Raw genomic sequence first — 26,435 nt, forward strand, 5'->3', positions numbered from 1 at the left:
AAACAAAAAAAAAATAGTACCATACAATAATAAATTGGTGTTGCTAGCTTATATTTTTTAAGTAGTTTAATATCTGATTAATTTAACCAAATGACAGACGTTTTTATACACACCGCCAATTAATTAGAATTGGACAACTAATAAGACTGTAGTGCATATTCATAGTGCATTCATCTGAATAGCTATTTCGGAGAAGGTTTCCCACAGATAGATTTACAATAGAGGCTTCCAAACGCGTTCAATGACACGGAGAATACATGTAAAACCTCAGATAGGAAAAAATATAAATATACAATCGTCTATCGATCGGATCGGGTCAACGGCGTCAGCTGTTCGCTTTATGCTAATTTTTTTTTGTAGATAAAGAACGACCTGGTCCCCTATTCTGCCCATTTTTCGGATCTGCGTTCGGGGATGGAATCTTCGGGCTTTGAATCTTTTAGCACACATCTGTAATAGCAGTAGCAACAATGAATGGAGGGCTGTTAAACCTTTCAAACTCGTCTAGTGGTGTTTACCTAGATAGTTTTTCGTTATAATCCCCTTTTGGTGTGGGAAAGTAGATGATTGCATGTAACTGCTATACTGGTATTTTTATAAAGATATTATCACTGATAATATGAGAGAGTGAGAGTGTTTAGGAAGGAGATTACGGATAAACTTCCGAAAACCACTCCCCCTACGATCATATTATAATTTTCAGAATACATGTATTTTAGTGTCCTGTTTAAGTATAAAGAATTCCTAGTTGAAATACACATTAAATGTTATTAAATTTTTTGCTGTGAGTTTTACCCAGGAAAAATCACTGCAATTTACAATCGTAATTTCAAATTTCAAGTTCTTATATAATAACCCAAACTGGTAAATTGAAGCCATCCTAGTTATCCTGGCAGAACAAAGATTTTTTAAAGCCGCATTAAGCGCTTTAAGCAGCAGCACTTAAAATATGGCCATATAGAACAGTACATATGTGTGCTTATTGTATACATACCATGGACATGAAATGGGGGCGGGGTGGATGTGAACGCTGCAGTTTTCAGCTCTCTGCTCAGGTCACAGCTTTTGGCTGGCAGCGACAGAGGCAGAGGCTTCGACTGCAGCACCAGCAGGAGAGGACGTGGCAGACCTAGTGGCTATGGTGGATATGGCGTGGGGCATTACGCAGGCGGGTGGCACTTAAATACGGTGCAGTAGTCACTGGGTTTAAGGAAAACTCTTTTTTTAATTTACATATACATATACATACAATGAAAAGATATTTTATTTTTTACTTTAAAACAAATTTAAATTAGAAAATTCTGTCAATAGAATTTGAATTTATATAGTAATTTATTTTATGCTTGAGAAAATACGGTACTAACAACATGTTCGACACACGCCAATTTAAATTTTGACAATGTCTTACTCTCCCTAATTCAGGTTAATATTAGTCGGTATCTTGTTTCTTTCTCTCTTATTCTATTTAAGAGAACAAAATTGAAAAACTCGCATATATTTTTTTGCATGTGCAATTGTAACCCGAGATATACTTAACCATTTAACAAATTCAAAAATACATTTTTTTAGGTAAAAAACAATTTAAGTACTATATTCAAGATCAATATTCTAGATCAAACAATTTATTGGAAAATCAACATCACAAACATGCATAATACTTTATATATAGCAAATTTATAGAATGTTATATTTTTGTTATAGCTGCACGGGTATAAAACTTCGGCTTTTCGAAGTTTTCTTCCTTTCTTGTCTTCTGTAAAATGACCCTTCAAATACCATGTTACAGTAACCACTGTATGTAAAAACTTATATAGGCGTGTGTAGTTTGAGAGAAATGCAATTTAGAGTTTGTCGGAGAAAAATGGTCTGAGAAAACTGGGGAGAGACGGAACTATTGCCCGGCATGCGCAGTTGAGGCCATCGGAAAAATCAATTCAGCTAAAAGTGCGCTCGGTTCAGGGAATTGCATGGGCACACCAAACAAAACAACAACAACGACGTCCCCACCAGCAATAACAACATTACTTTGCCACATTTGTTGCGCCCAGGAGAGAAGAAAAGAGGCTGGAAAAGAGGCTGGAAAGGAGTCGGAGCAAAAGGTGGCGGAAGGGGGCTGCATGTGGCCAGTCCAAGTAACGCTGCTGCCCATAGCCCCAAAGGTGGGCGGACATTTTTGGGCGTCTGTAAATTGCATTACTGCCTTGTACCCAGCGCAATTGTGTGCTGAACCGCTTATGTAATACAGAGCCAAGAAGAAGAATGTCGCAGTAAATGGCTGAAACGTTGGTCCAGAGAAACAAAAAAATAGGTATAAATTTAAGCGAAATTTATTACTCGGTTTTGGGTTAATTGGCCTTTTGGAAAAACTTTGAGCGGATCATTTTTGAACCTATTAAAAAACCTATTAATATTCACTGTACACACAAAAAACATTATTTTATATAGATGCATTTTCTGAGGCTTAAATGTGATAATAAAACAACTAGTTAATTTTTGGTATTTTAATAAGGCACCATTTACACGCACAGTGTATCCACGGTTGGTTGAACCGCCCCCGCAGGTCGCTCTGCCTTTGTCCTGGCAAAAGTTTCTCACCAAACGTCCTTGTTTGAGGTTATTTCTGTGTATATTTGGATGGCTCTCGCACACATAGGGATGGGCAGAAGAAGAGGAGTCTAAAAGGATGGCATGTACGTACATCCTGGATATCCCAGCATGTTTATCACACACACATTCGCGCAGGTTGTTACACAAGAGTTTAAATTCCTGAAATCCTTTCTTTTTTTAGCATTTCATTCAATCATTGCCGGGCGGGGCTTCCTCTCCCCCTTCCATTTCTCCACTGACTGCAGTCAAAGTAATTTGAGCATGAGAACATTCCCTGGCTGTGTCTCCTTCAGGGCGTGAAATTTATCAACATCAGGGAGCTGGCACCAGGAGCACGGAAAACAGACAGGGCAGAAGAAGCGAAAGCATCAGGAGCAGCCCTTGCAAATGTTGAAGGACGCGGGAATGACAGGACACAGGACGTGAATCCAGCTCTCTGGCAGGAGTTAGATAAAATTTTTAACAAAAACAACAGGTCATCTGAACTCAACAAAAAAGAAAAAGAAAATGGGAGAGAAAGGTTTGGTCCAGAGGTAAATGGCTGGATAAGGATAAGAAGCAAACTTATTTAAAAAGTAAAGCTCCGGATCTTAACATAAGCGCCAAACGGGAAAAACTAAACTTTTGTAAGAAATTTTCTTCTACCCGTATCAAACGAATACAACATACCCTTCTACTTTACGAGTAACGGCTATAAAAACAATATTACAAAAACATTTAGAATAAAATTATTTAGTTTAAAAACTTGGGTTACATAGTAAATTATACTAAATCATTTACTTTTAAAACATATATAAATTATTTAAAGTTCTGTTAGTTAAATCGAATTGAATTAACATTCAGTTCTGTGAAAACACTCCACTCCGTATCTTCGAAGCTTCTGCTGCATCTGCATTAATATAATTCTTGATGGTCGATATAAAAATATAAATTTGATACATTTATTTTACTAACATAATGCGATGTGCATTTAAAGCAGTGCAAGTGACACCACAGATATTTGCAGTTTCTTCTGCTGCACATTGTGTAGCAGGTTGATAATATGCTGCAGACAACGGCGCTGGCAGCAGCTTTAAAATTATATAAGCCTCCCTAGAGAGACACGCCCCATGTGGGCTATAGAGTGGGTGGTCTAGTAAGCGCACATGTCTCTATCCTGCTGCAGAATGCCAACGGGGAAAATGGAAAAATTGTAAATATATGGCAAAAGATTTTACTTGGTACCATAATATTTAAATATTACACAATCCCAAAAAACCAAAAAAAAAAAATTAAAAACAACAACGTTATAATTTTTAAAAAATTTCATTCAGATTTTTCCTATAGGAGCTATATGATATAGTCGCCCGATCCGGCTCGTTCCGACTTATATACTATCTGCAATAGAAAGACAACTTTTGGGAAAGTTTCAAGCAGAGGGACTAGTTTGCGTAGAAACGGACAGATGGACGGACGGACGGACAGACATGGCTAGATCGATTCTCCTGGTGATGCTGATCAAGAATATATATATGTATATAGTTTATAGGGTCGGAAATGTCTCTTTCACTGCGTTGCAAGCTTTTGTGTGAAATTATAATACCCTGGGTATAAAAATTATATTTCTATTATGTGTATACTGCAGTATTATTATTAACTTCAACTGGCGACCTCAATTAAAGCGAAGTCTTGCAAATGTATGGGTGTGAATCTGAGCCTGAAGTTGTGTTTCTCTATATGTGTGTGTTGCTAGCAAAGTCAGAGGGTAAAGTTGAATAAAAGTTGAAGCAAGGCAAGGGGAGAAAATGTCGCAGCGTTGTTTTCCTAGGCAAAAATGACGCAACCGGAAGCGGCAAAAAAAAGGTTGGCAATAGGGAGATGGCTACATGGAAGACGAAAAAGGCTGAAAGGAGGGCTCAAGGAAATCGGAGGACTTTCCCAGCACGGCTCCAAGAATTGAATGAAACTTATGCAAGACGAGAGCTAACAACGGTAGAAACAGACTTGGAGAAAATTACGAGAAGGGCAGAGATCTGTACTTTTAAATGCGCCTGCGCGCTCTAAATTCCTGTACATAATGTAACAAGAAAATGCTGCTGGGTATATTGCACACGCAAAATACATATATAAATAGCCAGGACAGTGGTTGTCTTTCATATTCTGGCTACCACCCACAGCCGCAGGGCCACAGAAGCAACAACAACATTTATTGCGACAACAAAATCAGAAAAAATAGAAAAGTAAAAGAAAAATACCAGAAGCTAGAATAAATAACTAAAAATGTGCGAGGGCTTGAAAAAAACCGACATTAGAGGCCGGGATTGTCTGAAAACGAGGTCGTGGAAATGGAAAATGAAAGCAATTCGAAGAGACACAGGCGACGCCATGTTGGTTTGTTACAGGAAGTGGAAGTACCTCTGGCGCACGTCCACCAGTACTAATGCCGGCAATATAAACTCTCATCTCTTGTTGTCGCACTAACTGCGTTGGGTTTTCATTTTTGTGCAGCTGCTAGCTAATAAAGCTTTAGCCAAGAGCAAAATTTCCAGCAGAAGAAGCATTTAAAATTGCAACAATAAGCTATATTGCAGAAGCAACAAAATGCTACTTCTCTTGGGAGTGCCTTTAAAATACAGTTACAAAGAAAACAATGACACCATCAGCAGGAGCAGAAATTAAGAAGCAACAGAGCGAATTAGGACCAAATCCATTTTCATTGCATACATTTCTGAACGTTTGCAAATTTTATTTGGCAAAAAATGGGTAAAAACATAAAAGTTTTGATTCTTAAACTTAGTATGCACGGTTTAAGGGCTTAAGTAATATAAGCTGCTAATATATAATATAAAATTAAAATTCTTTTGCAATTCTGAACTATTTAAAAGACCTCGTTATTTTTATATGTTTTGCAATATATATATATCGTGAATCTAAAAACAAGAAAGGAAAGCTAACTTCGGGCGGAGCCGAAGTTGAAATACCCTTGCAGAATATTCTGTAAATTATATTCTCCAAAATGATTCATATGATGCATTCTTAACACTCATAAAAATCCCAACTTCCAAAACTTCCAACTTTAAAAACACCAAAGTTATGGCATTTCCAATCGTTCAGTTATATGGCAGCTATAGAATATAGTCGGCCGATCCTTATGAAATTTGGTATGTCGGATTGATTGGTCAAAAATAAAATCCATAGAAAATCAGAATTCCTTACCTTACAAACACCAAAGTTATGGCATTTCCGATCAATCAGTTATATGGCAGCTTTAGGATATAGTCGGCCGATCCTTATAAAATTTAATAGGTCGGATTGACTGGCCAAATATAAACCCCATAGAAAATCTCTATTATAATTTTGGTCAAAAGTGTGCAACGCAGTGAAAGAGACATCTCCGACCCTATAAAGTATATATATTCTTGATCAGGATCACCTCCTGAGTTGATATAGCCATGTCCGTCTGTCTGTTTCTACGCAAACTAGTCTATCAGTTTTAAAGCTATCGAATTTAAACTTTGCACACACCCTTCTTTCCTTTGCACGCAGTATATATGTCGGAACGGCCGGGATCGGCCGACTATATCCTATAGCTGCCATATAACTGATTGATAGGAAATGCCATAACTCTGCTGTTTGTTAAGTTAGGAAGTTGGGACTTTCTATGGGTTTTATATTTGGCCAATCAATCCGACGTACCAAATTTCATAAGGATCGGCCGACTATATCCTATAGCTGCCATATAACTGATTGATCGGAAATGAAATAACTTTGGTGTTTGTAAAGTTAGAAAGTTGGGATTTGCTATGGGTTTTATTTTTGGCCAATTAATGCGACCTACCAAATTTCATATGGATCGGCCGACTATATCCTGTAGCTGCCATATAACTGAACGATTGGAAATGCCATAACTTTGGTTTTTTTAAAGTTAGGAAGGTGGGATTTTTTATGAGTATTAAGAATGCATCATATGAATAATTTTGGAGAATATAATTTGCAGAATATTCTGCAAAGGTATTTCAACTTCGGCTCCGCCCGAAGTTAGCTTTCCTTTCTTGTTATAGATAGAATATATAAAGAAAAGATGGAAACTGTTTTGGCTGCATAATTTACTTACAGAATTGAAAATGAATTTAATACATTAAGGAAGCTGATTTCCGACAATAGCCTGGAAGTCAACATTATTAGAGCTATAACTATAAGAGCTGCATAACAAAAATGTATCTTTTAAAAACGGTAGTATTGAATTTTTTTTAAAGTAAGCCGACGTTTGTTTTTAAAAAAAATGTATTTATAAATAGTGCTTGCTTATTTAGACGAGAGACTAATTTTTGAACCAACAAGCGTTTTTTAAATGAGCTGAATGCAACTTTAGTTCTCTCTCCACTCCAATTAAATCCAGCATCTGAACTTAACTTAATCTGACCGCGTGGCACGCCCAATGCTATACACACTCACACTCGCATCCACATCTGTTAATACTCGGCATTTACTACCACCATTTAGCGCTAGCACTAATTTGTTTTGCTGCATTTAAAATTAATTCAGTTTGGTAAAGGGCGCATCGAGATCCGATGGCGGCAAACTCACTAACTTTGTTTGCCAAACCCAATCAAGTAAAAACAGGCGACAGTGCAATGCAATTACACCCGGAGAGATGCAGATACACAGCTGCAAATACGAGCGCACATTGCGAATGAGATACATAATCACCTCTTTCGGGGGCTAGAATTTAATTAGAATTGATTTCTCGATCAATATTTTTCAGGGAAATTCCCAGATGCAGTTCACGCGGCTGTATCTATGTTCTGATTGTATGTATATATGTATATGCTGCCGCTCTGGTTATATAACTCATATACTCACATTTCGAGTAATGGAAATTGGGGTTTGGGTTGGATACATCCATCAGTGTGTGATATTTAATTGTTTGCCTTCCAGTTTCTCTTATTTTGTTTCCAACTCAAATTTAATGACTAAAATATTTGATGAGGAACAATTGTATCTGTCTCACTCCTCTGTCATACAGAATTTTTTCCTTTGCTACCCACAACTGAAGTGCAATGATCCATTTACACATAAAGATTGATTATGGCTCAAGTTTTCCTTCGGTTTTTCCTTTTTATTGAAACTCTGCACGCTTTTTTAATACATTTTGCAATTTATTCAATGGATTGAAAAGGATTCCGGGACACACCCAACGGATGTCGGTGCAACAGCCAGAGCATCCTTGTAATGGCAGGGCGATAAATAACAAAAAGTGAGGGCCAAAACCCAGATATAAAACAGTCACGAAAGTTGAAGGCAAATGAATCGCTTCTGCACTACTTTCATGGTTGTTTGTGGCAAAGGGAATCTCTATTAATGATTAGATCGGGATATTGAGGGATAAATATTTGAAGCTTTATGTTAATCGAAATCACAAACAAAAATTCAACGTTAACAAAGTTTAAAATTTCTTTAGAATTACTTTATAGTTAATATATATAATATTTGTATCCTTTTGTTTGCTTAAAAACACTCTTCAATTCCCAATTGCGTAATAGGAATTTTTTGAGATTGATAGGTCAGAAAAATGCAGGGATGCACTCTGCGGTCATTTTATGTTTATGTAAATGGGCATGTCTATGCTTACGGCAAATGCTCAACTAACTCAGACTTTCATTGTTAAATTGGGAAAATTATTTTTTATGAAAAACCAAAACCATTTGAAACAAAACAAACATACGTGGTATATTAAATATTATCCTTTTTATTTAAATGAATGTTTTCCTTACACATATTCAATTTATTTTAAAAGCTAAAGCAAATAAGCAATAAATCGAATTCCAGGTCCAGAGCATTGTGGCGTATGCGCAATGTTACGCATACGTGGCGTTGGCCCTTGCTGTTATTACATGCACACAGATACAGATAATAACAAACTTTTTTTGTATAAATTGCCACAAACTACCCATTCTCATGTCCATTTTAAGGCATGTCAGTTTAAAACATTTTGCGCGCAAAAACAGTTTTCCAACTTTGAATACCTGATAGAGACTGGTCAATACCATGCACTGTGAGAAGATGAAAATAAATTGTGTGTTTTTTTGTTGGGCGTTAGTACAGTGTTACTTTTCAATTTTGGTAGACGGACTTTGTAATTATGCATTTCGGTGCTTGAAACTATTAAAAGTTTTGCACCCAGCATTTATAAAACAGTAACAATTAGGTGGGTGGTTTGGACCTCCAACAGTAAGGGAACATAAAATTAATTTCGGTTTTTCCATTTCAAAAACACTACGGCTACACCACTTTATTGGAGAAAAAGCCAAAAGACCAATTCCCTAATGCTAAGACTTAATGTTGGTTGATAGCTTCAAAAATATTCGGAGCCGTGATTAACAAATGAATTGAAAATTGAAAATATTTGAATTGTCAAAAATAAAATTAAATTAGATATTATTAGGAATCTTATTATTTAATCATGTCAATAAACAGGAAATACAGCAATCTTTAGAATTATTCGATCGTCATATGGCAGCTATATGATATATAGTATAGATATAGTCGTAACAAATTAAACCTTTGACAATCTTCTGTTAGGCATTTTTATAATCAAAATCGGCGACAAGAAAACAATTCAGGTTAAATCTTCCAATAGATCTTTTGGCCGATGACTGATGCTTTGATGGTTTTATTTTCTTATGCTTCTTATTACATGATTTTTCTTAGTTTTGTTTTCTGCAGGTTAGCCTTAAGCAATGACAGCAACCTAAAATCAAGACAAAGAGTCACATCAAAACCTTGAATATCTCTGTCTGTAAATTTCTGTTAGGCCTTTTATACCCTCGCAGGCCAACAACTTGTTATAACTGCAGGGTTATATGGACTTCGACTTTCTGGAGTTTGCTTCTCTTCTTGTTTTTATACATATATATTTGCTAATTTATTTATACTTTGGTATATTTTTGTTGGTTTGTAGTTATGTTTGAAACCCGATATTGTTTGCTTAGATTTATTGACACTTCACAGTGTGTGGCTCTTTTTTGGGTTTGGTCAACGCATTATCTGTTTATTTGATTTCCTTGTTAGGACCGGTTTTCGGAAATCTATTAAATTTCTAAGTGGGTCACCCACCACTAACTAAGCGTTATTTAAAATGTTATCTCTCCACAGATTTCTGACAGCAGGGTTTAGATACCTTTGCAGCTGTCATCAGCTGATCAAGACAAGTGCAATCAACCTACAGCGAGAAAAGCCCCGCAAAGCAAATCCCCTGGAATTGAGCTCAATTGATAGCAATTGTCTAAAGGGGTGATGAGGTGGAGAAAGAGTTGAAGCACATTAGGTTATGTTGTGCTAAGTTAACTACACGAACCCTCTATCAAGGGTAGTGCTATATATTATTTTTGTATTTTTAATTTAAACAAGAAAAGAAAGCTAACTTCGGGCGGAGCCGAAGTTGATATACCCTTGCAGAATACTCTGTAAATTATATTCTCCAAAATTATTCATATGATGCATTCTTAATACTCATCAAAAATCCCAACTTCCTAACTTTAAAAACACCAAAGTTATGGCATTTCCAATCGTTCAGTTATATGGCAGCTATAGGATATAGTCGGCCGATCCTTATGAAATTTGATAGGTCGGATTGATTGGCCAAAAATAAAACCTATAGCAAATCTCAACTTCCTAACTTTACAAACACCAAAGTTATGGCATTTCCGATCGTTCAGTTATATGACAGCTATAGGATATAGTCGTCCGATCCCGGCCGTTCCGACTTATATACTGCGTGCAAAGGAAAGAAGGGTGTGTGCAAAGTTTCAATTCGATATCTTTAAAACTGAGAGACTAGTTCGCGTAGAAACAGACAGACGGACAGACAGACGGACAGACAGACGGACAGACGGACAGACGGACATGGCTATATCAACTCAGGAGGTGATCCTGATCAAGAATATATATACTTTATAGGGTCGGAGATGTCTCCTTCACTGCGTTGCACACTTTTGACCAAAATTATAATACCCTCTGCAAGGGTATAATAATATACGATTTAGGTAATTTAACTAAAATTCAAATTTAATAGCATTATTGAGTGGTTTAGTGTTTGTTTTTATACAAAACTTCGTAAATCATACTTATTTTGTATGAACATTAAAAAAAGGACCACATAAATAATGCCAAACGGAAAGGTCACTTAATTTAGCGGGTCACTGATTGATCCTCTTTCAGAAATTAAAAAAAGTAGTTGACAGTAAACTTGTGCACTTACATTACTATCATCGTCACTCAATAGCTGCCTCAATAATCCGGGAATTGAGGCAGGCAGTGTTGCTTCAAGGATACGCACCTGTAAATAAAAAAGAATTAGAAGAAATTAGAATTGTATACAACTTTACTTGCACTTAAAATATACAAAACACATCTATAACCACAGAACAACGACGATTTTCAATTCCTTATTTAAAAGATCCTTAAAGAAACAAATAGAATTTTTATACCCTTGCAGAGGGTATTATAATTTTGGTCAAAAGTGTGCAACGCAGTGAAGGAGACATCTCCGACCCTATAAAGTATATATATTCTTGATCAGGATCACCTCCTGAGTTGATATACCCATGTCCGTCTGTCCGTCTGTCCGTCTGTCTGTTTCTACGCAAACTAGTCTCTCAGTTTTAAAGCTATCGGATTGAAACTTTGCACACACCCTTCTTTCCTTTGCACGCAGTATATAAGTCGGAACGGCCGGGATCGGCCGACTATATCCTATAGCTGCCATATAACTGATTGATCGGAAATGCCATAACTTTGGTGTTTGTAAAGTTAGAAAGTTGGGATTTTCTATGGGTTTTATATTTGGCCAATCAATCCGACCTACCAAATTTCATAAGGATCGGCCGACTATATCCTATAGCTGCCATATAACTGATTGATCGGAAATGCCATAACTTTGGTGTTTGTAAAGTTAGAAAATTGGGATTTTCTATGGATTTTATTTTTGGCCAATCAATCCGACCTACCAAATTTCATAAGGATCGGCCGACTATATCCTATAGCTGCCATATAACTGAACGATTGGAAACGCCATAACTTTGTTGTTGTTAAAGTAAGGAAGTTCGGATTTTTTATGAGTATTAAGAATGCATCATATGAATAATTTTGGAGAATATAATTTACAGAGTATTCTGCAAGGGTATATCAACTTCGGCTCCGCCCGAAGTTAGCTTTCCTTTCTTGTTTTTTATACAACGGCAAAAATTCAAAACGTTAAAAATGCCGCTAAGACGAATTAATTTAAAGAGATGAGTTTTTCATTTTTTTTTTGTTTTTTGTAGTAGACACTGAGACGGAATTTTCCTATTATTTTTCGTTTTCAGGTTTAGCATTTACATTTTCTAAAATATGACTGAAGATTGAAAGTTCCTTGTGTTGTTGTAATCTCATACAGACCCCAGAAACTTTAATGATGATGACGCAGAATTTTTGTTTGACTGCGCCAAAAATAACATGAAGGAAACTGAGAAGCCGCAAAAGTAGGAGAGTGCGAAGAAAAACAAAAACAGACTATGATGAATTGTATATTATTGTATACTATACATATGCCTTGAATATTGTATTGTCTGTGATTATATAAATAAAGCAGAACCAGAGAATGGGAGAAAGAGCCGCATAGAAGCCGGCTACGCGATTCGTTTGCCAGACGTTAAGATTATTCTTTAATACCCCCTTCTTTCCAGCATATCTGTCGCAACTTTGGCTGCTATTTCTTTTCGCTGTAATCTTTTTTTTATGTGCTTTAATTTGTTTTCTTTTCTCGTCTTTTTGCTGGCTTCCATTTCTTGTTATTTGCCAAAAGTTTATTGATCTCTCGCTGACATTGGAGAGCCAAGCCGTTCCTACATATGCCCAGCAGACACATGTGATAAAAATACAAAGAGAGTGAGCAGACTCTCACATAAATAAATTCATTTTAAGAACTTTAGAAAACAGCAATTTTAAATTAAAGCTTTCCATATTTTTGCTTTATTATTCAAATATACACAAACCGTCACAAAAATTCCAAGGGCACAATGCTAAAAATACCGAAAGGGAAAACAATTAATGTTTCAAAACAAACATTTTCACGCAAGCGTCTGTGAAAGATTGCATATGGCTAAAGAATGAAAAGTGAAATAAAAACAAAAGGTGGTATTTCGGCGATGTGGGGGCAGGGAAATAAATTGCCAGTTTAAGTCAAATTGGAAAATTTATGACCTGGCGCACAAATGCACAACAAAAATTTAACAACTTTAAAATCAGCTGTTGCTGTCCGTTGTGGAAGCGATTTTAGACATCAGCAGGCAAAAGATAAGATGCAGAAATCTTGTTTTTTGAATAACTTTTAAAAGTAGTACCGGATTCTAACGATTTATATTTCCACGAGTGTTTGAACTCCTGTCCTCAAAAAACGCCCATTATTAATATTTTTACATTTACACTTCCTACTGAACCAATTAATTTTCATTCATTTGTTTTGTAAGTTAAAAACGATACATTTTTCATCATAAATAAAAACGATCGAAAAAAATCAAAAAAACGTATTGTCATTTTTTGTTTATTTACTTTCCTGTAGATACAGTTATAACAAATAGATAAACAACAGATCTAACAATGCATAATTAACATGATTGGATTTCATTTAATTTTGATATTTGTGTTGCATTCAGTAAGCAAGAACGGCGCAACTGCAACGAACACTGAGACACGGCAGCAATAACGAGAAAAGCTGTTGCCGGCTTTTATTTTGTTTTCTTGTTTAGTTTAAGGGGCAACAAACTTAAACTAGAACGTGGGTGTTGGAATTGAACACTAAACCCAATTTCACCAATACACTGCACACGACATACAAAAGAAGAACCAAGTTATACACTGGCTTGGCATGTGCTGTAGCTTGGAGCTGGTGCTTTAGTTGTTAACTGCACGCGACTGTAGAAGCACACACTTGTAAAAATTGCATGAGCAAACAGCAGAAACTGAAGATTAACCGATTAAGTCAGTAGTAGCTTTAAAACCATGGTTTCCGACTTTAGGGTATAGAACCCATATGATTAAAATGGAAATATAAATGGCAATACATTCATAAAATAGAATTAAATTTATGCTTGCAGTTTATATTCGCTGGGGACGTAGTTATCCTAAATTCAAAAATTTTATTTTTCATACAACAAAAAGGTAATTAAATTATTGAATTCAGATTCTGTAGAAAAATTCCCCAATTTACTCAAAAATTGTAAAATTTTAAAATTTTGAAGAAATATGCTGCAATGGTAACCAAACAGTAAGTTCCCGCAAAAAATGAACAAACAAAGTGGTAGTGACCAGATCTTGCAGGTGTGCGTTAACAACGTTCGCGTGTCCGACATAAAAAAAGGGGTTCAATAGGACCCAAGAAAATATAAACATTGTTAAGAATTTAAATATTTAAAAAAAAATGAAAGCTCCGTAAGTGCAGGACATGGTGGTGGTCTGCTGGAACCTTCTGCTCGAAATGTCCATATGCTGTATTTAATTGTGACTAAAATTTTGGTTGAACGCACAATAAGTTCAATGCTCAGCGCCATCAACATTATCGCGATCATCAGCAACATCATCATCGCAAACAGATGACCGTCATTACAATTTGTTTTTAATGCCGCGATTATTGTTGTGATTGTTATTAGTGTGCAAATAAATATTTGCAACACATTGAGTGCGTTGCACCCGCCACCGATTTGTGGCCGTCGTTTGTGGCACGCTTGTCTAGCGAGGCGGTACAGTGAAGGAGAAGAGGCATGGCCGCGGAATTGTGATCCCACCATCCAACAACGGTTGAGTGAAAGCCACCATCGTATAGATCCAAACACGAATTTGAATACAGGCCCATTTTTAGAGGTTGTAATTACCATGATTTGCCAACTGCGATTTCGGGTGTCCACAACACTATCCCTGTGATAATCCTGACAATGGTAATGAATTTCTTACCATCTTAACATTGTTAAAAACAATCTTAAAAGAGTATCTAACTTTAATATTTCCTGTCAAGTCCAAAGTCGTGTAAGCAAATGTTAGATGTTTGATGTGCTGAGGATACCGTTTTTGTTGAACACGGCCCAGTATTATTAAGGCTTTAAGAAGGAACGAACTAAACCTGAATATATGTAATTTCTTAAAATTGCTATTTTAAATGTCGATTAAATGTACATATTAAATTGTGTTGTTGCTGCAGCTTTAATATAATTTTACAGCACTTTACATGGAAACTTTCAACCGAAAACCATGATTTCATTCAACCCAAAATGGATCACTTAAGCTCAGCAGGACCAACAGCTTTCATTGATTTAAAAAAAAACAAGAAAGGAAAGCTAACTTCGGGCGGAGCCGAAGTTGATATACCCTTGCAGAATACTCTGTAAATTATCCAAAATTATTCATATGATGCATTCTTAATACTCATAAAAAATCCCAACTTCCTAACTTTAAAAGCACCAAAGTTATGGCATTTCCAATCGTTCAGTTATATGGCAGCTATAGGATATAGTCGGCCGATCCTTATGAAATTTGATAGGTCGGATTAATTGGCAAAAAATAAAACCCATAGAAAATCCCAACTTTCTAACTTTACAAACACAAAAGTTATGGCATTTCCGATCAATCAGTTATATGGTAGCTATAGGATATAGTCGTCCGATCCTTATGAAATTTGGTACGTCGGATTGATTGGCCAAATATAAAACCCATAGAAAGTCCCAACTTCCTAACTTAACAAACAGCAGAGTTATGGCATTTCCTATCAATCAGTTATATGGCAGCTATAGGATATAGTCGGCCGATCCCGGCCGTTCCGACATATATACTGCGTGCAAAGGAAAGAAGGGTGTGTGCAAAGTTTCAATTCGATAGCTTTAAAACTGATAGACTAGTTTGCGTAGAAACAGACAGACGGACAGACGGACATGGCTATATCAACTCAGGAGGTGATCCTGATCAAGAATATATATACTTTATAGGGTCGGAGATGTCTCCTTCACTGCGTTGCACACTTTTGACCAAAATTATAATACCCTCTGCAAGGGTATAAAAACACCAGAAAACTAGAAAAAAACAAGAAAGGAAAGCTAACTTCGGGCGGAGCCGAAGTTGATATACCCTTGCAGAATATTCTGTAAATTATATTCTCCAAAATTATTCATATGATCCCAACTTCCTAATTTTAAAAACACTATAGTTATGAAATTTCCTATCGTTCAGTTATATGGCAGCTGTAGGATATAGTCGGCCGATCCTTATGAAATTTGGTAGGTCGGATTGATTGGCCAAAAATTAAACCAATAGAGAATCCCAACATCCTAACTTAACAAAAAGCAAAGTTATGGCATTTCCGATCAATCAGTTATATGGCGGCTATAAGATATAGTCGGCCGATCCTTATGAAATTTGGTAGGTTGAATTGATTGGCCAAATATAAAACCCATAGAAAATCCCAACTTCCTAACTTCACAAACACCAAAGTTATGGCATTTCCGATCAATCAGTTATATGGCAGCTATAGGATATAGTCGGCCGATCCTTATGAAATTTGGTAGGTCGGATTGATTGGCCAAATATAAAACCCATAGAAAATTCCAACTTCCTAACTTTACAAACACCAAAGTTATGGCATTTCCGATCAATCAGTTATATGGCAGCTATAGGATATAGTCGGCCGATCCTTATGAAATTTGATAGGTCGGATTGATTGGCTAAAAATAAAACCCATAGAAAATCCCAACATCCTAACTTAACAAAAAGCAAAGTTATGGCATTTCCGATCAATCAGTTATATGGCAGCTATAGGATATAGTCGGCCGATCCCGGCCGTTCCGACTTATATACTGCGTGCAAAGGAAAGAAGGGTGTGTGCAAAGTTTCAACTCGATAGCTTTAAAACTGAGAGACTAGTTTGCGTAGAAACAGACAGACGGACAGACGGACAGACGGACAGACGGACATGGCTATATCAACTCAGGAGGTGATCCTGATCAAGAATATATATACTTTATAGGGTCGGAGATGTCTCCTTCACTGCGTTGCACACTTTTGACCAAAATTATAATACCCTCTGCAAGGGTATAAAAATTCACCGAGAGGGAAATTGGCAAATGATTAAACCAGCAAGATTTATGTGAGAAGATAAATGAAATCAAAGACGGAACTCTTGAATAAGCGCTTGTCTTGCCCTTAACCGCCACCCTCTTTGGTCTCCTCTCAAAAAAAAATTCCCTGGAACAAGAAACAAACAAATAAATTGAAAACGTCAGAAGTTGTGGCCACTGCTCCTGTTCATATGGAACCGGTTAACTCCCTCGACGCTTTTTAAATGTAATCATTGCAGCAGGTGGGCACAGCTCACGAAACGACTGTCCAATAACACGCGATCCGAAAATGTCCAAGGAGTGGATCACTGGTTAATAGCAACCCAATCCTCATCGATCTCGTGCGCCTACAAAATCAGGTTATGCAAATGGGCTCAGCACAGACGAATATCATAATTATCTTTCCCAGTGCATCGAATTACATCCCCAAAGAAATATCACAAAAAAACATATTTTCCCCGATCAGACGGATCAAGGAACAAGAAAGGAAAGCTAACTTCGGGCGGAGCCGAAGTTGATATACCCTTGCAGAATATTATGTACATTATATTCTCCAAAATTATTCATATGATGCAATCTTAATACTCATAAAAAATCCCAACTTCCTAACTTTAAAACCACCAAAGTTATGGCATTTCCAATCGTTCAGTTATATGGCAGCTATAGGATATAGTCAACCGATCCTTATGAAATTTAGTAGGTCGGATAGATTGGCCAAAAATAAAACCCATAGAAAATCCCAACTTCCTAACTTTACAAACATCAAAGTTATGGCATTTTCGATCAATCAGTTATATGGCAGCTATCGGATATAGTCGGCCGATCCCGGCCGTTCCGACATATATACTGCGTGCAAAGGAAAGAAGGGTGTGTGCCAAGTTTCAGTTCGATATCTTTAAAACTGAGAGACTAGTTTGCGTACAAACAGACAGACGGACAGACAGACGGACATGGCTATATCAACTCAGGAGGTGATCCTGATCGAAAATACCGAGCAGACCCAAAAGGTAGGTAGACAAACCTTGAAAAAAATGTAATCAAAATTAAAAATAAAATCCTCGACCATCAGGAAATATCGTCTGCAAGGATAAGGAAATGGAGAAATATTTGAGTGGACCAAAAATTATAAACAATTTCAAGGTTACCAATTTCAGACGGACAGTCTGTGTAGGAAGCCTCCCTTGGCCAGCGGCTACAGTAAAACAAACACTACAAAAACAATGCCTTTGCCAGATCATGAAAAAACAAAATCCTAATGTCTGATGGCTCATAGAAAAAAAGCGTATATGAAGATAAGTGTTTGGCTGCGAAACACAAATATCATAAAATGTCGCCACTTAAGCTTTAAACTGGTTTACATCGTGAGGCGAGAGCGCCCAGCGAAAACAAAAACATAACTCAGTTAATACCTCTTTTCCAAGATTAGTGTTGATAGATTAAATGGTCTGCAATCGGGGTTACATGAAAAAATTAATATTTAAGCTAATGAAAAAACAAAGATTATTATTGATTTTAATATTTTATTAAGTCTTGTGTCTTCAACACAGGTGAAGTTCATTTTCTTGCTCAGAATGATGTACAAAAGTTACCATAAATACATATACAATCATTTCTCTTTTATAGAATAATATCAACTATTTAGTTTGTTTTCCTGGTCTGATATGCCGTTTTTTTTTACCTAACTCCCGCATCTCGACCAGACCAACAATTTGTTTTTTATTTTTCTGAGTTTTTTCTTGTTCATCGCCCAGTTGGCAGCACCTACGTGAACCGCCAACCGGTTTCTCGACTCAAAGGTAACTTGAATAACATTTTATCTCACTGCTAGTTTCTTTATATTTTTCTGTCTGTGTTGCCTTGCTTTTTTCTCGACGCACAACAGGTACATTTGTTGTTATTGGTAGGTAAGAGCCAGAGTTGAAGGTATATATACGGTATATACTGTGGGGGTCTGTTTATATGGAGATTTTCTCTGTCTGTTCTTGTCATTCTTTCCGCTTGTGTTTGCCTTGGTCTTTTGTGGCTCCTCCAAATATATACATATATATAAATATGTATGCTTCGCTATACAAATATATATATGGGATATATATACATGGCTTTGTATAGTTAGCATAAGCAAAGAATTCGACTCAAAAGCGTTTCAACATTTTCCTTTATATATGGCTTGAAAACGGGTATATAGGCGGGCTTATATATATTTATCGTCAAGCCTTTGTATAAGGCTTGTTTGCCATGCTGATTGAGCCTTTTATAAGAAACAAAAGTCTCGAATAGGAAGAGCGCCAAAAGAAAATTCTGCAGAATGGCGTTCTGGATTTACACGGTCTTGTAAGACTTTTACTAATTGAAGTCAACAAAAAAAAACCGGGGGCCTCATTGATATATTAGTATTATTTGATGTGAAGCTAGCAATCAACGGTATTAAAACTAACTATTCACATTTATATTTTTACTGCTCAACTTAACAATGCAAGTCCAGTAGCACGACTTAAAAGAGAATACAAAATTAGAATACATAAAATAAGAAATAAAATTGTTTTAAAAACTTAAATTTCATTTAATACATTTTCCTGGAACACATATTTCTATCAGCCTACCCTGAAGGTCAATGGGCAACCTTGACAAAGTTTCCTCCACACTCTTATCAATCACTGAAGTGCTGCATCCAATAAAGTTAGGAATTAGCCAAGTTAGGATTGTAAGTGGTCGTGATATAATATATTACAGCCCTTTTTAGCCCGGAAATCTATAGCAGCTTAAATATGAATTGTTTTGGTAAATTCGGTTTCTTTTGCGTAATATACAAATATTTGGGTTCCCTCCTTTATATTTATTTGCAAACATTCCGCAGTGCCTTTTCCTATTTCCAAAGTCTATTTACCCCCTTTTTTATACTCGTAAGCTACGTTACTCACATGTTTAGTTTCATATCAGCAGGGCGGCTCTTATCTAATCGTCGCAGGGTAAGGTAAACGCATTTATTCATCAAATATAATGTGTATGCAGACCTATATATACACGTAAGCTTTTATGAACTCATATAAAGTACGTTTCAAAAAATTAATCTGATATAAGATAACGTCTTCGTTAATAGACTCAAGTAAACACATTGGTTCATACTCCCAACCAAAATTAAGGCCAAACTTTACAAAAATCGCATTTTTAAAATTTATTTAACATGTTAAATATTTTGTAAATTATATTGTTAGGGGCTAAAAGACCCACAGTACCTTTTTTATATAAAACACACAAGAACTAACGATTGTCGAAATCTTTCAAAATGTGCACATGTTTCCTAGTAAAGGGAGTTGAGATAGTGGCTCAATTTGAAATTCTTTTTGTTGTGTACTCCGATAAGATATTGTAAAGCTCCGAACGACAATCGATTCACGTTCGACCAACTCAAAAATCCCTCAAAGTAAATTCAGGCCTAAAGAGAAAACAGATACAGAGACCGAACCACTTAGTCATAATATTACGGTCCTACCAACAATCTCTTATCACGGTAGTCTTTGCTTTTATTTTCACTGTTTTATCAGAATGGCACACATAGCAGCATATTGTATTTGGTATTTTGTGTTCACTATGCAGTGTTTTGTGGGCAGACAACGGACCAAGTCTAGATAACTTAGCTCTGCAATTAGACAACAACAATGGCACAATGAGATAATAGAAAATAGAAAAAAGCGTAGATATAAAACCAAATGCTGATAAAGCAAAGCACACACATAAATTCACTAAATGCGATACTCACACCATTACATGTTTTCATATTTGGTTTGCCATATGGTGGCATGATAACTCGGGAGCCTAAATATCATTATGGGGTAAGGTCAAGTAGTTGGAAATGATACTTTTAAATAAACTAATATCTATTTTTGATAGTGATTTTGATTAAAATTTGATGAAAGTATAATTCAGCGTGCTAACTGATATTGCCAATGTCCAATTAAATTTCAATTGTAAACATTAAAAAACAGTTTTATTATTTTAATTTTCATATAATTTTATGAAAGAGATACCATTAAAACTTTTGCTTAAATTGATCAAAAGGAAGAAACATTAACAAAGAAAAGCAAAAACAAAAAATAGAATAATAATTTATCGATCATTGTATAATATGGATTTTACACACATACGGCGAGAATTGGAAAAACACCAATACTCTGCCAATAAATCCATATAATCATCACATGTATGGACAATTTATACAGACAAAGCCCAATGAATCAATAAAATCTATTTTTGATGCGCACATGGCACGGCATGGAACCATTTTCCCAAACAATTTGGGCTTATGAATAGTACAATGATTTAAGCGTTTGAAAGCAATATTCTGATGCCGTTTGTACCTAAACAACAAGCAAAAGTCAACGCTAAAAAATAAAATTTGAAATGGAAACAGGGATCGCAGCCAGATCAGTTTAATAATGCATTGATTTATAACTTAAAATTTAAATGTTTCTAATATGTTACTTGCTTTTCTCGTAAATACAATTTTTTAAGATCGCAGCTAATGAACTGAAAAATAATAACCAAATAGAAATCAATGTCTCACAATGGTTACGCTTGGCAGTTTTTAGAATCAACAAATTCAGTTTTAGAAAGGGTAGCAGAAAAACTTCTGAAAACTTCATTGATAAATTAATGAAAGCTTATTTAAAAAATTATTAAATCTGTTTTCTCATATATCATATTGATCTTTAGTGCAACTTAACCGAATTGGTTTATATGGTACAACTGATGTGCTATATCAAGCAACCGATTTGTTTTCCTATTGTTTAGCTGGATCTCAGCTTTTGCCGGCTGCTTCAGCTGAATGGCTTACCATTGTTTCTTTTGCTAACATAATATGTAAATAAACCGAGTGTACATATATCACACAAATAATATATAGTCACGTCGCGATAAGGACATTCCTTTAAATCAAAGGTAAACCTCAAAAAAAACTACGAAAAATACAACAAAGAAAAAGGACAAGGTTGATCACATATGCAAAAAGTTTTGAATTTCACAAGAGACCCAGGCCCAGGATGAACTAATAAACCAGACCAAAGGAGAATACGGGATATGCGATTTCACTTACAGTATACACGCAGAAATCGAGTATGCGCCCTGGCGGTGCGACAGAGAGGTAAACAATAAAACGACCTTATTTGCAGCAGTCAAAGCAACCACAACGGCAATGTGGAGACATTTAGAGGCAGTTGCAGCCACTTTGACTGACAGCTGCACATAAAGAGCAAGAAAAACGAGGATAACACGGGCAAGACGCTGATAAAACGAGAAGAACGCAGCAGAAATCATTTAGAAGAAACGAACGTTGACAGTTCACGAACTCAGTCCTCAGACGGCGAGCTGAGCTCATTCTTTAGAGCCCGAGATACAGATACTAATGCAGATACAAAGATATGCCAGCTGCAACAAAAGCAGTAGTAATAATGAAAACTAGTTTCAACTAGTGCAACATCCAAACGAGTTTCTCTAAGCTTCAAGATCTGCAAAACTGGAGTGGGTGTTCTTCAGTCTTCGTTTTTCTCCGCCTGAGTCTGGTTGATGTTTAAAGGAGCTTGTGTGAGTATGGGAATTCTGTCGACTTCAGATCTTTGGCCTGGGCACACAGTTGCATGAACTTGCGTCTCGGCAACTAATGGCTACACTTCTGCCACAGCCGCCCCCATCTTACGCCATTGATGGATGTGTCTTTTGTTGTAAAGGAAAAATTACGCGAAAAATATTGTGAAGGGAATTTCAATAGAGCTTTGGCTTGACAAATATTTTTTAGATAAAACCAATTAATAAAAATAATCACATGAACTAAAATTTATTAATTGTACTTGTAAGTATTTTAAAATCAGTGATTAAATTGATTGGCTATCATTTCATTCTTTCATCAATTTTCAAAATACTTTTTATTATAATAGTTGAAAATTAAAAAAATATTGTTTACTAGGAGTATTTGGTTTTTACTTTGCACTAAACATCGTTTTATTAAACTTTTATTTATTTATTTTCTGGTGCCCAGAGCTTCATATAACAATAAATAATTCGAATAAATGTCATCCAATCGTGTCAAACTACATTATTTTGCGAAACTATATCAAATTAATTTACCAAATTTTCGTTATAATTTATTGTGGGGTCGAATCGAAAAAATTGTTTCAGTCATCTTGACTAGTATCTATCAAATTATATAATTTTTATTTTGAACTGTTTTTCGAACGATTTTACACAATACTTATGATCAAATAAATTTAAATACGCGTGAGAACTATGAAGGTTTGAGGTTGTAAGTTGTGGGTGTCGGTATAGGATCGGTCGCGCTGTCTAGACAGCCATAAAAAGATACAAATATGAAAAATTTTGTTTCAATGTGCATGGCAAAAACATGCAAAAGAACGAACAAACAAATCACCATCACAAGAGTATATATAGATAGACCCGCAGTGGTTATTGGATAGGGGGTACGTGTGGGGGGTTTGGCGGAATGACTGTCTGAAGCTAAAGAGAAGACGACAATTTCCGGGTGTCTAAATCGGTCGTTCGCAAAGTCCCGCCACAGTCGCTTGAAGTTAAGTGCAATGACGTGTAACGGTTTATAGAATGCCTTTAGTCCCTCAGAGTCATTCATGGTAGATCGCCTTTATAAAACGAAGACCATATAATTTACTCTAGGGAAAGAAGAAAGAAAAGTAAAGGGATACCAATAAAATTTCAGTGAGATCAGTCATAAACCCATGCGTCAGTAGTTATAATTTTGATTTAAAAATGTATTTGGATATAAGCATTTTTATTAATTTTGAAAACGATTTTATTATTTTAAAGCATTTATAAAAAGTTTTCATTGCACATTCTTTTATAATTTCATAAATACACGTGAGAAGACAATTTGGTTGTTATTAGGGTTGTATTGGATTTCAATCGTTTATTTCTCTACAGATAAAACTGACATTTGGCCTTTAGGGCTAATTAGAGCAAGTTTTTCCCCCCGGGCTTACCTATGACTTTAGTTCTGAGACTGGAGAGTCAGGAGCCAAGTCAGTGGCCGACAATTAACCGAAAAATCAAATGTGAAATTTAATGCTGCAAAATGAGATCTGCATAACTTAACATAACAATAAGAACCAAACGGTGAAGGCCCAAAAAAGGGTTGAAATGAAATGAAGAGAAGTAACAACGACCCGTTTCATTCATTGAATTCAGCTTCAGAAAAAAGAGGGAAAAATATTTCGCCAGTGTTTGCATATTTGTGTTCGAGTATTTCTCTTCTTTTTTTGCCTCGCATAATGCACAACTGGCAGTTGTACCTATTTCCCGCTTTCCTTTTCCTACCGGCATTCCATACTATTTTCCTCAACATTGTTCCCCCTTCGCGGATTTCCGTTGTGCATATTTTGAATGTCAAAGTAATTTGTTGTACGGCGCTGCATAATAATCAGGGGCAAAAAAAGGGTTCTATGATTGCATCCTGGGCAGAACAAGTTTAGATTCGTTGTTCTCACACTGTTTCCAGCACAACAAAGCCAGACCAAAGCTCAAGGTCCACAGACCGCTAAATGCGAGTGAGAAGAAGAAAAAACAAGAAAGGAAAGCTAACTTCGGGCGGAGCCGAAGTTGATATACCCTTGCAGAATACTCTGTAAATTATATGCTCCAAAATTATTCATATTATGCATTCTTAATACTCATAAAAAATCCCAACTTTCTAACTTAACAAACACCAAAGTTATGGCATTTCCATTATAGTCGGCCGATCCTTATGAAATTTGGTAGGTCGGATTGATTGGCCAAATATAAAACCCATAGAAAATCCCAGCTTCCTAACTTACCAAACACCAAAGTCATGGCATTTCCGATCAATCAGTTATATGGCAGCTATAGGATATAGTCGGCCGATCCCGGCCGTTCCGACATATATACTGCGTGCAAAGGAAAGAAGGGTGTGTGCAAAGTTTCAATTCGATAGCTTTAAAACTGAGAGACTAGTTTGCGTAGAAACAGACAGACGGACATGGCTATATCAACTCAGGAGGTGATCCTGATCAAGAATATATATACTTTATAGGGTCGGAGATGTCTCCTTCACTGCGTTGCACACTTTTGACCAAAATTATAATACCCTCTGCAAGGGTATAATAAAATAGAAAATGGATAATAAGGAATAAAGAATGAAGAAAGTGCTTTGTCTTTGTCATCACACCATGGCGACTTTTGCACGCTGCAGGAAGCAGCACACAACAATTTCATATTCATACGTATTGTATCTCTCGAATTTCGCTGGACAATTCTTGTCATTATCTTTGCTAGTAGCTTGGTTCTGTCTTTGTTCTAGCCTCAGATATAAAGACGAATAATGCCGATTTATATAAGTGGCCTATGACTGAGCGTGAAATCGAAAGTCGACTGCAATGATCAGCTATATGATACAATTTTGAAATCGTTCTTTATGCGTTTAGGTTGAAAAACAATAAAGTAATGTCACTGTTTCTTTTAGTTTTGTTTATTTTCTGGTTTTTCGATTGTAAGTCTAATAAGCTAGATCAAATTTGTTAGCATAATGAAAGCCAAATAAGAAAAGGTGTCTGAAATTTTTAAAACATTAAATATAAATATAATACGACTTAAATTCCGTATTTACTATTGCCAAATGTTATGACAGGAAATTTTAATATCACTTGGAACAGAAACTTTATCTTTAGTGATAATTATCTTTAACTTTCAAAGCTTCTTTATTAATAAATTTAGGGCATAAAACGGAAATAATTTTTTTTGGCTGGTACAATGACCTCTTCTTTCCAATTGATTACAATGCAATGAATGACAGTCCTCTCATTGACCAAAACAAAGACGAACGAACCAAGCGATGTCAGTCATGCGGGTCGCAACGCCCTGTAACAAACTAATCAAAAACAAGAAGGAAAGCAAACTTCCGCAAGCCGAAGTTTATATACCCTTGCAGCTCTTACAAAAATTAAATATTCTGTATTTCGATTTCAATGCTTGAAAACATGAAGCTAGGTCGATTTTTGATCAATTTTTCGATCGTCACTATGGCAGCTATATGATATAATTGTACGATTTTTAAAAAAAATTATAATATCCTCTGCAATAGACTAGAAGTTTAGTACTAGAAGTCTAAAAATTTATATTTCTTCTTTCCTTGTGGAACCTTAACAAAAAAAAAAATTAGTGACTACAGTGAGAAGATACTTCAATTTCAATGATTTGGTTGCGGTTCTGTAACCGGTTCGTAGAACAAAATCATTTAAAATTGTTAATTACATTCATATATAAACACAATTGTGTTCGGTGGTGGATTCCCAATTTCATATAACTCTAACTTTTAATTTAAACAATATAGAGAAACTATGGGCAGCTAGGATGAATTGATAAAAGCTGAATTGTTTTTATTTTCGATTGTAGCCAACTCACAAGTAATTGGACGTCTGATTTATATCGTGGAGGAAGCTGACGGGAGGGGAAAGAGCCGATGGATTCGAGCGCTTATTGTCACGTTGGTGGAGGAGATAAAAGATAGATGTGGGATAAAATCAAAGTAATTTACGGAATAATTATTGAAATTATTGTCAATTATTGCAATTCCAATTGCGTGTCCTTCCCCTTTGGTTGTTGCTAATTTAATTCCCGTTTTGTGTAATTAATGTATTTGTCAAATAAAAACGTAATGTGATTCCCCTTTAGAATTTT

The 26,435-nt window shown here is 35.9% G+C and overlaps 1 protein-coding gene across 7 annotated transcripts in view; it reads right to left on the reverse strand.

Moving 5' to 3' along the window:
- The window catches only part of LOC108044733 (protein split ends), a 58,704-nt gene that overhangs the window by 21,742 nt on the left and 10,527 nt on the right, over positions 1-26,435 (reverse strand). For 2 of the 7 annotated variants that reach the window (XM_044459461.1, XM_044459462.1), the window contains one exon: positions 10,847-10,924. The exons of the other annotated variants lie outside the window; for them this stretch is intronic. In XM_044459461.1, coding sequence (XP_044315396.1) covers positions 10,847-10,857 — 11 coding nt within the window. In that variant the 5' untranslated portion in view covers positions 10,858-10,924. The remainder of the gene's footprint in view (positions 1-10,846; positions 10,925-26,435) is intronic. 7 annotated transcript variants of the gene reach the window in all.

Source organism: Drosophila rhopaloa, unplaced genomic scaffold (genome assembly GCF_018152115.1).
Source record: "Drosophila rhopaloa isolate 14029-0021.01 unplaced genomic scaffold, ASM1815211v1 contig_2, whole genome shotgun sequence".
Taxonomy (NCBI): domain Eukaryota; kingdom Metazoa; phylum Arthropoda; class Insecta; order Diptera; family Drosophilidae; genus Drosophila; species Drosophila rhopaloa.